The sequence below is a fragment of the Scyliorhinus canicula genome, chromosome 11 (genome assembly GCF_902713615.1).
Source record: "Scyliorhinus canicula chromosome 11, sScyCan1.1, whole genome shotgun sequence".
In the NCBI taxonomy this organism is placed as follows: domain Eukaryota; kingdom Metazoa; phylum Chordata; class Chondrichthyes; order Carcharhiniformes; family Scyliorhinidae; genus Scyliorhinus; species Scyliorhinus canicula.
The window spans coordinates 127,739,634-127,756,385 of NC_052156.1; the positions used below are offsets into that span (position 1 = coordinate 127,739,634).

The 16,752-nt window shown below is 42.7% G+C and overlaps 1 protein-coding gene across 5 annotated transcripts in view; it reads right to left on the reverse strand.

The window, feature by feature from the left end:
* Positions 1-2,154: 2,154 nt before the first annotated feature.
* The window catches only part of celsr1a (cadherin EGF LAG seven-pass G-type receptor 1a), a 386,197-nt gene continuing 371,599 nt past the window's right edge, over positions 2,155-16,752 (reverse strand). Inside the window, exons 35-37 of one of the 5 annotated variants that reach the window (XM_038811388.1) lie at positions 10,263-10,536; positions 7,242-7,244; positions 2,155-3,594 (exon numbers count right to left, since the gene is read on the reverse strand). In XM_038811388.1, the coding sequence (XP_038667316.1) occupies positions 3,570-3,594; positions 7,242-7,244; positions 10,263-10,536 (302 nt within the window). In that variant the 3' untranslated portion in view covers positions 2,155-3,569. Of the gene's footprint in view, positions 3,595-7,086; positions 7,245-10,262; positions 10,537-16,752 lie in introns of those variants that run through there. The other 4 variants (XM_038811389.1, XM_038811385.1, XM_038811386.1 and 1 more) reach the window with 4 other exon arrangements.

Genomic DNA, 16,752 nt, shown 5'->3' on the forward strand with positions numbered 1-16,752 from the left:
ACTTTTAGTTCCGTTGAGTTGAGTTTTGTGCATGTGGAGGTGGAGTTGACCCTCTATTGGATTGGCCATGCTAAATTGCCCCATATGTCCAAAAGGTTATGTGGAGTTACTGGGTTACGGGGATAGGGTGCAGATGTGGGCTTAAGTAGGATGCTCTTTCCAGAGGCCGGTGCAGACTTGATGGGCCGAATGGCCTCCTTCTGCACTGTACATTCTATGAACATGAGACAATGTGTGACACTTTGCAGCATCCTGGGCTGGTGCTTGCCCACTTTCGAATTGCAGTTTGTTGTACAGACTACGTATTTATTTCCCTGCAAAGTATAAGTATAAATAAATATTTCTTCGTGTTTGAAGAAAATGTTTTGAATGTTTTGATTGAATGCGATTGCAGTCTGTACAAATATTATGGATTTGAGGCACTCGCGCATGTTCAAGTGATTTTTTTTTGATTGACTAGCTGTATCTTTGTGGTGATCAAGCGTCTCTCATGTCCTTTGAAAGCAGACTTGTGATTCAACCAAAATTGAAGAATTTCAAGCCAAGATGTGGAAAAGTTATAATTTCACAAACGTGGCTCTCCCTTCTTGCTGAAGAAATTTGCCACGAGGCAGATCTGCCAATGGTACTAGGTGACATTTGCTGAGATTTTTTTTTTATAAATGTTTTTTATTGAGTTTTCATATTTTATATATGACAAATTACAAATTATTAGAGAGAGAGAAAAAAAAAGGAAAACACAAAAATTTAACATGAATATTTACAGGTAAGCATCTTCATAACAACAATTGTGGCCGCCCCCTTTAGCCAGCATACATATTTTACATTCCCCAATATGGCCGAGGCACATGTTTATAGGCATTTATTTATAGTTTGGTTTTGGGCCTTGGCTTGCCATCAAACCCCCATACCGAGCCCGTAACCCCCCCCCCCCCTCCCCCCTCCCCCCGGCTACCTTCCCCCGATTCCCGTCCATTTTCCCCTGGTTCTTGGCCACCCGACTATTCTTCCTCATGTACATTGGCCACAAACAGGTCCCGGAACAGTTGCATGAATGGCTCCCACGTTCTGTGGAAGCCGTCGTCCGACCCTCGGATGGCGAATTTGATTTTCTCCATTTGGAGAGATTCCGAGAGGTCGGACAGCCAGTCTGCAGCTCTGGGTGGTGCTGCTGACCGCCAGCCAAACAGGATTCTACGGCGGGCAATCAGGGAGGCAAAGGCAAGGGCGTCCGCCCTCCTCCCCAGGAATAGATCTGGCTGGTCTGAAACCCCGAAGACCGCCACTATCGGGCATGGCTCCACCCTCACCCCCACCACTTTGGACATAGCCTCGAAGAAGGCTGTCCAGTACTCCACAAGTCTGGGGCAAGACCAGAACATGTGGGCGTGGTTGGCCGGGCCTCTTTGGCACCGCTCACATCTGTCCTCCACCTCCGGGAAGAACCTACTCATACGGTTTCTCGTTAAGTGGGCTCTATGTACCACTTTTAGTTGCGTCAGGCTGAGCCTTGCGCACGTGGAGGTGGAGTTGACCCTATGCAGTGCTTCGCTCCAGAGTCCCCACCCTATCTCCATCCCCAGGTCGTCCTCCCATTTCCTTCTTGTTGCGTCCAGTACGGTGTCGTCCCTATCTACCAGTCGGTCATACATGTCACTACAGTTCCCTTTCTCTAGGATACTTGCGTCCAGTAGGTCTTCCAGTAGTGTCTGTCGTGGCGGTTGTGGGTACGTCCTTGTCTCCTTTCGTAGGAAGTTTTTGAGCTGCAGGTACCGTAGCTCGTTCCCCCCAGCTAGCTGAAATTTCTCTGTCAGTTCGTCCAGTTTTGCGATCCTGTCGTCCGTGTATAGGTCCCTGACTGTCAGTGTCCCCCCCGTCCTGCCTCCACCTTTTAAAGGTGGCGTCAGTCAGTGCTGACATTTGCTGAGATGTGTGACAAAAGCCTGACTCATTTTCTCCCAAGTTGGAGATCTCTTAGCTCTGCTCAGATGCTCACTCTATTCTGAAGAGTGTTACATGCCGAGTGATGGCAGCGTTTGTGTCCTGTAACCCACACTGATGCTTCAGTTATTGCTGTGTCTCTGACAGCATTAGTATTCATTTCAACAATTCCTACAGAGTGCTGTCGAGTAGTCAGAGATGTCAACACAGGCAGATGGAAAAAGTCAAAATCTCTTTATTTTACAACTTTGTTTCGCTATACTGTGTTTCCAGTGTTTTGCATGTTAATAAATATCATACATCTGTTTTTAAAAAAGTCCAGTTTTATCATAAAATTTAAAAACATCTTGCTTTAAAATGTGCCATGAATAAAATTGTATAATAGTTTAAAGAAACATTCAGAAATAAAGTCAGAAGAATTTACTACAATAGGTGAGTCACAATATACAAACGGGAATTGTTCAGATTCTAAAATAATAAAAACCAAATCTACAGTATTAATAATGCCAAATATTCACAGGTATCCAAATAATACAAGCAAGACTGGTTGGCAAATACCCTTCCTGGTCAACCCTGGTGAACTCCCACCTCACCTTACCCTCCCACCTTCCTTGTAGACCACAAAGGTGCTTGAACTAAAAGTGAATTTTCAAAAGTTTCAACACAAAGCTCAAGTGCATAGTTAAGCTAAAAATGGGCCTTGTTTCATTTCTAAATTTTCCAATAATTTTGTCTCCGAAGTTACATATTCAAGTTCTATTTCTCTTATAAATTGTTACACCTTTTTCTTAATAGAAAAATGTTGACTTTACAATATAAACACACCAAATTCAAGTAAAATTGTGCAATCTTCTAATCTTTATAAAAGTCAGAAGATTTACTTATTCAGCAAACCTCTTGTAATCAAATTAACAAAAATCAAAACAATTTAAGCATGTACAAATGACTTCTTCAGGCATTTTGACTTACAAAATATATAAAAGTATCTATACATCTTAGAAATTTGTTGTACAAAAGGCATTCATTTTATGAATACACCCTCCCACCCTTGAGGCAAATGACGAGATGGAAGGACACTTGCAGCCTGAATTTAATGCAACCAACACTTTTAACTGATGTGCAGGAGATATCTTGTTCAAACCGATTTACTGGCACGGCCAACATGGAGTCCAACCATTTGTTATTGAGGCATTTATAAGGCATAGTGCTTTTTCTAAAAAAATAAAGTAGATCAGGCCGGCTGCAATTCCACTCAAGAGGGCTGAACTTGAGGCAGTGGAGTACTTCGGGTTTTACTATGGGACTTGTCCATTTCCTCAGTATATCCAACTTGCCCACAATCAGTTGAGCTGCACAATGGTTACACGTCTGTTCTATATTTTGGCACAAGTCAAATATGCGTCCTTGAAAGCCACACATACCTGTCCTTCCAGTTCCATAACTATAGTTTTCAACATTCCATGGGCCTTATTTTCCCATTTGCAGTCACTGGCTGGAGGGAAATCCTATTCAGGTGGACAACGCCAACACACCACAGTGCAATGATGGAGTCTGAGGTACATAGGAACTGGGATCACCAATGGCGAGAATTCTTGTGGGTCCAATTAGCCTTCCGATCTCCTGATGGGTCAGATTGAGGTTTCATTACTTCCTCTGGACATGAGAAAAGGAAGGGGAGACATGCAGAATCATGGTTATGTGTTACCAACAGGCGAGTTCAAAGAGAAAGGTTGCACTAAAATTAGCATGCAGTTTCAAATTAGATGCTGAAATGCAGGCAAAGGTTTAAAACAGAGTCTATGCAATCTCATTTTAAAAGTGTGAGAAACAGCGAAGTTTGCCAGGAAAAAAATAGCGTTATGTTACCTCCCAGGGAAATGCTGTATAACTGCAGTTTAAAAATTTGTATTCCGGCTTTAGAGTGATAGGATTTTAATATAATTTCTCAAGCTCACCTGTCTTACATTTACTAAAAAATAAAACTTGTGATTGATCATCAAATGAAGCCATCTAATTTATTATCAACAATTGAAATCCTTCTCACTTGTATACGATTTACTCGGAGATAAAATAACAAAAGTTATTGTTAGCATTTTTATGCAATTATGTGAAATTGTAAAACTATTAGATGTGATGAAATGGTTTAATTGTTAAAAATTGTTGGGTTAACAGTTAATGCAGCATGCAACTCGTATTACATATTCAGTTTTGAGTCTACTGTGTTTCAAACCACCAGATGTAGGATGCTCACACCAAATTAGCACAACAAAGTCTATACTTTCTGTTAACATGTCACCCCTTAGCCTTACCAAAATACACAAATACAATGTTAAATGATGTTAAACCATTCCAGTAGGATATTTCCTCAGTCACTGTGAAGCAGCACCAGGGGCACAAACAAACCACAATTAGATGTGAGTCAAGGCAGTCTCCCTCTCCGTATTAATAAGGCTCAGTGAATATATACTAGCCTGATAATGTTAATTGAACAGCCATTGAAAGTTAAAATCTTCAAGAAAAAATGAATGACATGCGCACAACATTTTTGTGACAAAAACAAATGACCTGGTTTTCCTTCAAAATCTATCACCAAGTGGTAAATGCGATGGGGAATTACGGCGATGCCAGAAAATGCTTCCATCTTCTGACACCAACGGAATAAATAACTGGTCATTTTTCATTTGTGTAGAAGAACTCAAATGCATTCATGCCAGTGGCACTTCTTAACAATTAGCACTCTCAATAATAACTTACATTTATATACCGCTTTTAACATATTACAACTTCACTGTAGTATTATAAAAAACATGACACTGAGTCACATGAGGAGATATTAGGTCAGATCACTGAAAGTTTGGTCGAAGAGGCAGGTTTTAAAGGGTGCCTTAAAGGAGGAAAGCGAGGTAAAGGTGGAGAGGTAAAGGGAGGGTTTTCCAGAGATTGAGGTCGAGGCAAATGAAGGCAAGGCCACCAAAGTTATTGCGATTAATATCGAGGATGCACAAGAGGCCAGAATTAAATAAGTGCAGATAAATTGTGGGATTGGAGTAGATTAGAGATAGGGAGGGACGAGGCCATGTAGGGATCCTATAGAGAGATGCTGGAACCAAGGTGTTGAGGAGCATTGATGATATGGTCTCTGGTACTCATCAATAACAGGCCTTTCTCAATACAAAACACTTCTTTCAGTGTAGTGTACCAGATCTAATGCAACTGCTACTGTACCTTAAACATAATTAATTAACAGAATACGAAATTATTTAATGTGAAAAGACACTATATAAATGAAATAATACAAAATGTACTACAGTTTGTTTTGAGAAACAATCGGCTCAGTTTCCCAGTGGGTTAGGTTGCAAGAGCAGTGTGTAACTAATAGAACCAACGGTCTTTAGTTTGATTCCCAGTTTGTGTTAAGTTGGCTGTCTTTGGGTTGCTACAATTGATGTCTGTGCTGGAATAAAGATAATTCACAGAATCAAACAAGTTAAAATAAAAACAATTATCCCCTTCCAGCATCTCAGGAGCAAATATTCCATTTTGTGGGCTACAAATGATACAAAAATCAGCTTGCAGGTTAAATGTGTGTTGAGTTGACAGAAGGATTGGTTTGATTTTCCTTGAAGACATTGGTCTGGGATGAGAGTTGGAAAAATCAGCCAGGATTCATGCTGTATGGCGACTCTTACTGCAAAGTGCAAACGTGGACCTTGATTGAATACCAGATCCAGCTCTATTATATCATCCCCTTCAAAAATCAACGCACACAATGTTGAAGAATCTGTCACCATTGACTGACAAGATTAATTCAAGCGAGGACTAGCTAATAAAGAACAAAGAGAGCAAAGCAAAGTACAGCACAGAAACAGGCCCTTCGGCCCTCTACGCCTGTGCCGACCATGCTGTCCGTCTAAACTAAAATCTTCTACACTTCCTTGGTCCGTACCCCTCTATTCCCATCCTATTCATGTATTTGTCAAGATGCCCCTTAAATGTCACTATCGTCCTGCTTCCACCACCTCCTCCGGCAGCGAGTTCCAGGCATCCACTACCCTCTGTGTAAAAAACGAGCCTCGTACATCTCCTCTAAACCTTGCCCCTCGCACCTTAAACCTAGGCCCCCTAGTAATTGACCCCTCTACCCTGGGAAAAAAACCTCTGACTATCCACTCTGTCTATGCCCCTCATAATTTTGTAGACCTCTATCAGGTCGCCCCTCAACCTCCGTCGTTCCAGTGAGAACAAACCGCGTTTATTCAACCTCTCCTCATAGCTAATCCCCTCCATACCAGGCAACGCCCTGGTAAATCTCTTCCGCACCCTCTCTTATGCCTCCACATCCTTCTGGTAGTGTGGCGACCAGAATTGAACACTATACTCCAAGTGTGGCCTATCTAAGGTTCTATACAGCTGCAAACTAAGGTTCTATACAGCTGCAACTAAGGTTCTATACAGCTGCAAACTAAGGTTCTATACAGCTGCAAACTAAGGTTCTATACAGCTGCAACTAAGGTTCTATACAGCTGCAAACTAAGGTTCTATACAGCTGCAACCAAGGTTCTATACAGCTGCAAACTAAGGTTCTGTACAGCTGCAAACTAAGGTTCTATACAGCTGCAAACTAAGTTTCTATACAGCTGCAACTAAGGTTCTATACAGCTGCAAACTAGGGTTCTATACAGCTGAAAACTAAGGTTCTATACATCTGCAACTAAGGTTCTATACAGATGCAACTAAGGTTCTATACAGATGCAACTAAGGTTCTATACAGCTGCAACTAAGGTTCTATACAGCTGCAACCAAGGTTCTATACAGCTGCAAACTAAGGTTCTATACAGCTGCAAACAAAGTTCTATACAGCTGTAACTAAGGTTCTATACAGCTGCAAACTAAGGTTCTATACATCTGCAAACTAAGGTTCTATACATCTGCAACTAAGGTTCTATACAGCTGCAACTAAGGTTCTATACAGCTGCAACTAAGGTTCTATACAGCTGCAACTAAGGTTCTATATAGCTGCAAACTAAGGTTCTATACAGCTGCAAACTAAAGTTCTATACAACTGCAAACTAAGGTTCTATACAGCTGCAACTAAGGTTCTATACAGCTGCAACTAAGGTTCTATACAGCTGCAACTAAGGTTCTATGCAGCTGCAAACTACGCTTCTATACAGCTGCAAACTACGCTTCTATACAGCTGCAAACTAAAGTTCTATACAACTGCAAACTAAGGTTCTATACAGCTGCATAATATCAATTAGCTGTTAGCACTCATGAATCTGAACCTTAGCGTGAATCACCTTCTTCAGCAGGGTACACAAAAAGGTGGAGAAAATTGGAAGAGAAAAAAGAAATCACGTGGGAGACAAAAGTTTAACAATCATTAAGTGATAACTCTTTTTACAGCTAAACTCAAAGACTTTTCAAAAAAATAAAACTAGGGAACAATTTGCTGTTCTGAGATACTGTACCTATTAGCTAGCCAAGTAACCAATCTAAATAGGCCAGCTACTACTTGAGTAAAGCTCGAGGGTGTTTTCTGGACCTCATATTCAAATTACTCAGTTCTAGGAATGTAGTGTCTGAGATTCTATGGCGTGTCTAGTCATACACCACTTCTAGGCATCTACAATCTTGGCAGTTACCTCATGGTATTTTAGAAATTATATAACAAAAAAAATCCCTTCAAGGTTCTTAGTTTAATGGGGTTTTTCAGTTCTGTTGCTATGACACCAATGTTACAGAAAAACCATAGACAGTAAGATTAATTACTATGGCAAATGTTTCTGGAATATGAACAGACTGCTATTGTATGGGTGACACCATTTGCACGAAGATCATATTCAATGTATAGACAACTACAATAACGGGTACAAAAAGTTATTTATAGTGAAGGAACAGTATTTTTGAATGTTATTGGAAGAATTAGTATTCTAACATAAATCTATCAGGAAAAACATGTCTAAAAATTACTGTTGTACGCTATTAGCTAATATTAGTGCTCAACATATTAGTTGATGTGGTGGCATAATGGTATTGCCATTGGACTAGTAATCCAGGGACCCTGGGTAATTCCCTGGGGACTCCGGTTCAAAACCCCACCATTCCAGATGGTGGAATTTGAATTCATTCGAATGATTTTTTTTCTTTTTGTTTTACATTTTTCCAATTGAGGGGAAATTTAGCATGATCAATCCACCTACCCTGCACATCTTTGGGTTGCAGGGGCGAGACCCACTCAGACAGGGGAAATGTGTAAACTCCACATGACAGTGGCCCGGGGCCGGGATCAAACCCGAGTCTTCGGCGCTGTGAGGCAGCAGTGTTAACCACTGCGCCACCTTGCAGCACTGAATTCAATCTAATGATGATCATGAAAAAAGCGTCAAGAAAAACATCTGGTTCAATAATGTCCTTTAAGGAAGGAAATCTGCTTTCTACACATGATTCCAGATCCACGGCAACGCATCACACAAGCTTTCCACCCTCGCATTGATCCTGTCTACACATCCCGCTGCTTCAGGAAGGCAGACAGCATTATCAGAGACCCCTCCCACCCAGGCTGTGCCTTTTTCCAGACCCTTCCAAAACGTCTGAAGACCCGCACATCCAGACATAAGAACAGCTTCTTCCCCATAGCTACCAGACTCCTCAACGACTCTCCCTCACACTGATCTGTTCCCTGTAAGAACACTATTCACAACACCCTATGCTGCTTTTGCTCATGTATTTGCTTTGTTTGGCCCCTTGTTTTCCGCATTGTAACCAATCACAGTTTATCGATGTACAATTTGTCAATGTACTCTGAGGATTATTCTTTTTTTTGTCTACTATGTACTTAATGTGTACGTTCCCTTGGCTGCAGAAAAATACTTTTCACTGTACTTTGGTACATGTGACAATAAATCAAATCAAATCAATGTGGTTGATTCTTAAAGGCTCAACAAGCCCCTTAGTTCAAGGGCAACTAGGGATGGTCAATAAATACTGGCACAGCCCACATTCCATGAGTATAAAAATTCCTATAACATTACTTTGTGAAATTTATAATAGAATTATTAAGCTATTTTTTCCGAGCATATTTTGAAATGCAATTCAACTCGTATGTTGAAAATGAGCCAACTATACATTAGGGACTGAAATGGTCCGTTGTATAACACTAACATCTGTCACTTTGATAATCACTAAATTCACCAATATTTTAAAAAGGTAGATGAGGAATAAAAGCCTAAGCAGTGAGAAAATGAGATATGAAATAATTGGACAGTGAGGAAGAAAGTGAATGCTGAAGGGCAAATGGGGCAGTCTTGTGAGACAGCCCGTCTATTTTTAAAATTGTAGCTCGTGGCAACTATGTGGTTGGAACCAGAAGTTAACAACTCAATTTAAGAAGTTCCAACTTATTTTTATTCCTGGGTTTGACAAGCTACTGTAGTCTCTATTTATGTTCTACCCCAAAGAAAGATGCTAACACTTGGAACGTAGTGCTGAAGATTCCTGTAATATGCCGTTCCCCTGAACTGACTGCGGTGGAATCACATGGGATCATTTCTAAAATGTTTTTTTTTAAAGAAACGAATGAACAATTGAATCCCACTAATTGTAGAGGCCCCTGTGTTTCCCTCATTGGGGAATATGTGGGGCATATGTTGACCCATAAAAGGCAGAAAGACATCTGATACAAGATGCAAAGAGGTGAAAAAACTGTGCATCCCACCCACCTGCAACCTGACCAAACACTGCCAGTGTTAAAATAGCTAATCAATGAGTTTGTTCCTTCTGCTGATTGAGAGAGAAAGCAGAGCAGTTGGATAAGGATCTATAACTCCAAACATAAAAAAATAAAAATTACTTCTTGGAGCTGTGAGGGAGAGGAAGGTGGTATATAGAATAGAACAATCACAAATTCCCACAGTGCAGGAGGAGGCCATTCGGTCCATCGAGTCTGCACCAGCCCTGGGAAAGAGCACCCAACTTAAGCCCACACATCCACCCTACCCCCATTACCCAGTAACCCTACCTAACTTTTTTAGGACTCTAAGGGGCAATTTAGCACGGCTAATCCACCTCACCGGCACATTTTTGTACTGTGGGAGGAAACCGGAGCACCTGGAGGAAACCCACGCAGACACGGGGAGAAAGTGCAAATTCTACATTGACATTCACCCGATTCCAGAATTGAACCCGGGTCCCTGGAGCTGTGAGGCACCAGTGCTAATCACTGTGCCACCCAAATTGGTATCTTTTTGTTGAAGAATCCATTAAGCTGTATTGTTTACTTCAGCTCAGAATAAAGATCCCATTTTACCCACGATACTCACTCTGAATCGGAGGTGTCTCCATGGACAGTGCTCGTGCCCGTTCTAATACTCATGGGTATTGGCGTCATCCCATTTAACTGGTCTCGTGATTGCTGTCTGCTCGGCTGCTTTATCAATACACCCGTGCCTGTCCGGGTCCCATCACTGGACCCTACTGAGGAGGTCCGTGAAGATATAGCTGTCGGTTTACAGTTAGAGAGTTCATTATGTATTTGATTTATCCGATTCTTTTCTTTTAAAGGTGGTGGATAAGTGACTTTATTTTTCAGGATACCTGTGACAGAACATAATTAAAAAGTTTAGTGACAATTTGCGAAGTATTTTTAAAAATAACCTTTCACCACATGAATTAATTTCAAGAATATATTTTTAAATACTAGTGTTCACGCATTTCTCTAATGACGACATGACCAAAAGTTAAGCACATTCTCCTCATTTTCTTTGTGCAACGCCAACCCCATCACTCAAAACAACATTAAGGCGGCTGGATGTCAATGATGCCAAATCAATTCTCAAGGCAATGTGGATGTATCAAACTGATCTTCACTTATCTAACTGGAGGTTCTTGGCAAGCAATTTTATTTGGGATTTAAGAGATGCCATTAAAGGGCCTTGTAGGTAAACGGGTCAATTCAGGGAAACTTAAGTTACATAAATTTTGACATCAGCAGCAAAGAGCAATCTAAGCAATGACTGAGGACGGGTTATTTTCCTCTGCGAGGAATTGAAAAGATTGTTTTGGTAAATTGTCATGACAAAACAACAATGGATTCAGGTGTTTAAATAAATTTATTTAAATCCATTGGCCTCCGTCGATTCTCCGGCCTCCCACGGGAGGCTGCAGGCGTGCGCCGGTCAGAGCTGGTCCCGACAAATATGGCACTCCCCAGGCCGTTGGGAGTCCCCTGGGTGGTCAGGGCCAGTGCAGGCCCTTTGCCTGGAACGTGGGCACCTTGGCACTGTCCCCTGGCACTGCCAAGGGTCAGGGGCTGAGGGGGGACCATACCCATGAAATTAGGGTGGGGGGGGGGTTGAAGGGTGGGGGAGTGCAGGGCAGTAAGTAGGGGCCTGTGGGAGGTGGGGAGGGTGCGATGGGAGGGGGTCCTATAAGGGAGGGGGTGCTGTAAGGGGGCTTGGGGGGGCCTGAAGAGGGGGACCCCCGGGCGGATCTAAGTGTGGGCTAAACCGGTGAGAAACTCCCCAGTGCCCCAAAAAAGTAGCTTGTGTCATTGAATAGCGATGGGGAGCTCACCGGCAGAGCCGGCAGGAAACTCCCTGAAAAAACCACCACAAATTAACTTAGTGTTTTAGGCAGAATCGTGCCCACAAAAACATGGATACACACTCTACTTCCATTCACAACAGATCGCTGCATAAAATCTGAGTAATAGCAGATTCAATAGAAATAAATGTGGTTTTCACTTAAAGCTTTCACTTGAGTAAAGGATTGAAACAAACATAAATTACCGGTACTTGCTCCAGTATAAGGTGGCCAAAATAAACATCTATTGGTGATCTGTGCTGAGTTGAACAGATTGGTATAAAAGCATACATAAAGGTAGTACAGTAGTACAGTAATGTAAATGAGCTTTGTAATAGAGAATATGGAAAGATGTGTCATTTGAAACATGGAAGTCTGGCAATATCTGGTCTGGGAGAAACATGAGAGAATACAGGGCAAGATCCCACAAAGGGTTAACAGCAGCGCAAAGAGCAGGATTGCAAAATGCAGATTTTTTCTCCCAAGCAGGCTTAGCAAACACACAGGATTTTTGTATGAAGCTAAAAACAATAGCTCACACCTTTATTGAAATTAACTATCTTAGTAAGCATCTGGAAAAGCATGGATGAGGGTTTCAGTTGAGCTAAGTGATAAATGTAAACCTTTCAAGTTATAACCAAGTGAACTTTTAGCGTACAGCTAAAAGCAATGTTTCACACCTTCATTGAAATTAACTATCTTAGTAAGCAGCTGGAAAGGAAAGGATGCGGTTCAGTTGAATTTGGTGACAATTCTAGGTGTGAAATTCTGCTAACACCAGGTAAATTAAAGAAAACTGGAGACTATCAGTCTACGAGAAACATAATTTAAAGCTGAAATAAAAGTCAAAGTTATGAGCTGGGGACACAATTGGAAAATAAAACTACAGAAATGACAGGAACCAAACCAGAATTCACACCTCTATTGAAACCAAAGCATTTTTGAATATCACAAAGGAACTTTGAACATCACAAAGGAAACAATGTAATCAGAGACCTGCGAGGTGAGGTCATGTCAAAATGAATACTTAGTTGTATTAGAATGTTTAGATCAAAGATACTTTTTACAATCAAAGTGAAATAAAAGTTACTTTACAATAAAGTCATAAAAACTTAATAACTGTTAGAAGGAGAATATAAACCCAGAGACAAGAGCAGGAACTACCAGAACTCAGCGAGAGGTGAGAAGCAGAGAAGGAACATGAGAAGCAAGCAGAAGTGCTGTTTAAAAACTCAAAGAGAAAGGGCACCATTTTACTGACAAGATATGCTAAAACCTTTTCTTACAGTCACATGCTGCGATAAGTGACTTGCCTCATTGTGACTTTCCATTTGATGTCACAGTGATGCAAGCCACTCAGCTATTCTAGTCCTTTTCCTTCGTCAAATAGGGCACAATTCGCCAGCCTCATTGCACTCGCGCTCAAGCGAAACAAGGATAGTGCCAGAGGACTGGAGAGTGGCGAATGATGTTCCTCTGTTCAAGAAAGGGAATAGGAATGACCCTGGTAATCATAGGCCGGTTAGTCTTACTTCGGTGGTTGGTAAGTTAATGGAAAAGGTTCTGAAGGATTTATGACCATTTGGAAAGATGCAGCTTAATCCGTGATAGTCAACACGGATTCGTGAAGGGTAAGTCTTGCCTCACAAATTTGACTGAATTCTTTGAGGAGGTAACTAAGTTTGTAGATGAAGATAGAGCAGTTGATGTCATATACGTGGATTTTAGTAAGGCGTTTGATAGGATTCCCCATGGTCGGCTCATGAAGGAAGTAAGGAGGTGTGGGATAGAGGGAAATTTGGCCAATTGGATAAGTAACTGGCTATCACATAGAAGACAGAGGGTGGTGGTGGATGGAAAATTTTCAGACTGGAGACCAGTTATCAGCGGTGTACCACAGGATTAGTGCTGGGTCCTCTGCTATTTGTGATTTTTATCAATGACTTGGAGGAGGGGGCTGAAGGGTGGGTCAGTAAATTTGCTGATGACACCAAGATTCGTGGAGTAGTGGATGAGGTGGAGGGCTGTTGTAGGCTGCAAAGAGACATTGATAGGATGCAGAGCTGGGCCGAAAAATGGCAGATGGAGTTTAACCCTGATAAGTGAGAGGTGATTCATTTTGGTAGGACAAATTTGAATGCGGATTACAGGGTCAACGGCAGGGTTTTGAGGAATGTGGAGGAACTGATAGGCACATGGAGCACACCAGAATGACAGGGAGTGGGATAGCTTGATCTTTGTTTCGGACAAGGCTCGGCACAACATTGAGGGCCGAAGGGCCTGTTCTGTGCTGTACTGTTCTATGTTCTATGAGTCAGCTCAGTCATGGGAAAGATAAGACATAGCAGCTGAGCTCACCAGCAAATACATCGAAAGAAGACCAGATTTTAAAAAGAAGATTGATTGTCAAGATGGGCCTGAAGGTCCCTTCAACCAACCAGAAGGATCCAGAAGCAAGATCTTTTTACCTTTCTGTAAAGAAAGTGATTTCAGCTTTTAAGAGAAAAAATATAATAATAAAATAATTTAAAAGTTTTAACCTGAAACAGTGGTTATTCCTAAGTCTACTTTACTTACTTAGTAATGCGGGACCCAGGATCGATGCTACTAAGTGGTAAGTAGATGAAATCTTCGGTGAAGGTATGGGTTATACCGGAGGATAACTTGAAAATATAGTTTGACCTGAATAGCATCCACCGAAGCCTGCATCGGAGTCTGGGAGTGAGAATCCCTGTTCACCATTTAGAATGTCGGCCCTTGTTGGTATAGAGGGACTTCTAAGAATAGTGGTGAGTTTTCAACAATATGGCACCCACGTTTAATTAAAACCCTGCTAATTACGCCTAGCGGATTGCTTTATTTCCTACATAGCACCCGACATGTTAACACGGTGTTAATTACGCCCAGCCGGTTGTTTTGCTTTCTCCATGGCACCCAGCGTGGAGGCCTAGAATATTAGAAGTTTCTAAGTAAAGCGAGGCTAAAATATTAGAAGTTTCTAGCTGAGCGGAATGGGGGCTAGGATATTAGAAGTTTCTAGTTCCCAAGAAACGGTTGGAATATTAGAAGTTTCTAACCGGCACAAAGGCTAGAATATTAGAAGTTTCTCGTCTATATGTGAGTCAGACTTTACCTGCCGAGTTTAGTCTGGAAAGTCATGTGTGATTGACTTTAGTAAAGATATTCTGTGAATCGAGGGGACTAAAACTCAGTTTGGGTCTGAAAATCAGCAGATGCTGACCCTGAGAAAAAGTCTGCAAGACATCTTGGTGACAGCACTGAAAATCTTGCATCCATTACTGGTAAAAGGAGGCCAAAAAATAAATCATCCTTAGAGTAAGGCAAATTGTGAGGGTCATCCTAGAGGAATAGTGACGTCTAGAATCTTTAGAGACCAATAACCAATCGACCCTTAACTGAAACGGGAAGATAGTGCCCAGAAAGGGTACTTATCCTTAATTTCAGATTGCAACTGAAAGGGACAACCAGGAACAGATGTTAGAATTCTGAAAAATGGCAATTAGAATAATCCTCTTGCTCTGAAACACGGTCGAGAGAGTTGAAGCAATGAAACAAGAGTGGAAGAAATTAAAAGAGGCAAAAAACTCCTGCATAAGAGAGACTTATCAGCACGGATGGGTCTCAATTTTTGTTAAGAGTAACTAGAACCCTACTGAATAGGAGGTCCACGATCTCAGTGTATGTGGTGAATTATAAACCTAGTACAGTAATTCACACTGTGTTCTATTATATGTATTGTGTCCTTGTGGGTTCTGTATACGAGCCGTTGCGCGACTCTCCCCATAGGGGGAGATGAGGAGTTTCTACTAGGCTCCACCCTTGGTTCCGCCCATGGCACCTCCCACTAACCAGAAGTATAAAGCTCTGCAGTCGGGAGCCTGCTGCCAGTTCATCTCGCCGCAGGCAGGCTCTGTTGTAAGATTATTAAAACCACTGTTCACTTCCAATCACGTGTCTTGTGAATTGATGGTCACATCAATTTAATAATCTTAGGAAACTTGAAGAAAACTACTATGGGATCAGCCCTCAAACCTGACTGACTAGAACTCGACCCGCAGGCTGCAGAGGCGAAATAAATCTTTCTACACTGGCTCAGATGTTTCAAGGTCTATCTGGCTGAATCAAGCCCTTCAGAAACTACGGGGGAGCAGAAACTCAGCCTACTGCACGCAAGGGTGAGCCACCGTATCTCTACTCAACTCAACAGTACTACCTTGTATACGGAGGCCCTGGCTATGCTCGATCAAACGTACGTGAGGCCCATCAACGAGGTCTATGTGCGCCACATTTTTACGACCTGCTGCCAGCGCCCTGCAGAGTGACTGGAAGAATAGCTCGGGACTGCAATTATCAAGCTGCATCAGCCGCCCAACATATGGAGCTCGCTGTCCGAGATGTATACGTGGCAGGGCTCAGGTCCAACTATGCGCACCAGCGGTTGCTTGAAAAAGGGGCCCAGAACTTGGTGGACACTGTTGAGTTAGCTACAACTAAGGAGGTCTCGTTCCGCAGCCTCACTTCGTTCCCCGCCGGCCAAGCGACCCCATCATGGGCCCTCGACTAGCGACTGTCCCAGGCCTGTGCCGCGCTGCCACCCACCCACTACGCAGCTCCAGTGTGCTATTTTTGTAGGCAGCCCCAACACACACGGCAGCACTGCCCGGCCCGCAACGCGACCTGCAGCAGCTGCGGTCGCAAAGGACACTATGCCCAGGTATGCCTGGCAAAGAAAACCCCCACCCCAAACTCTCCCGCAGCCCAGAGCACTCACTTCCCAAACTCGCAGGCCCGCAGTACCCGAAATACTGCAGCCTGTATGCCGACTCCGCCCCCACCTGACACGTGCGACTCATGGGGGCCGCCATCTTGGACGCCATCTTCCTCGCCGCCCGCCACATGCGATCCATGGGGGTGGCCATCTTGGGATCCATCCTCTTCAAACTCTGAAACCCATCTCGAAGATTACGACCTCAGCGGACAGTCATCATGGGGCCACTCCAGCACAGCTGATTGAGCCGCTGACTACCCGCAACGCAGCGCGGTCATGTTGGACCAGTCATGTCTGAAACACCTCCGCAACTCAATGATGACCATTAAAATGAACGGGTATAGTACACCGTGCCTCTTCGACTCCGAGAGCACCGAGAGCTTCGTACACCCAGACCTGGTAAGACGCTGTTAGCTCCCTATTTTCCCTGCACGGCAAAC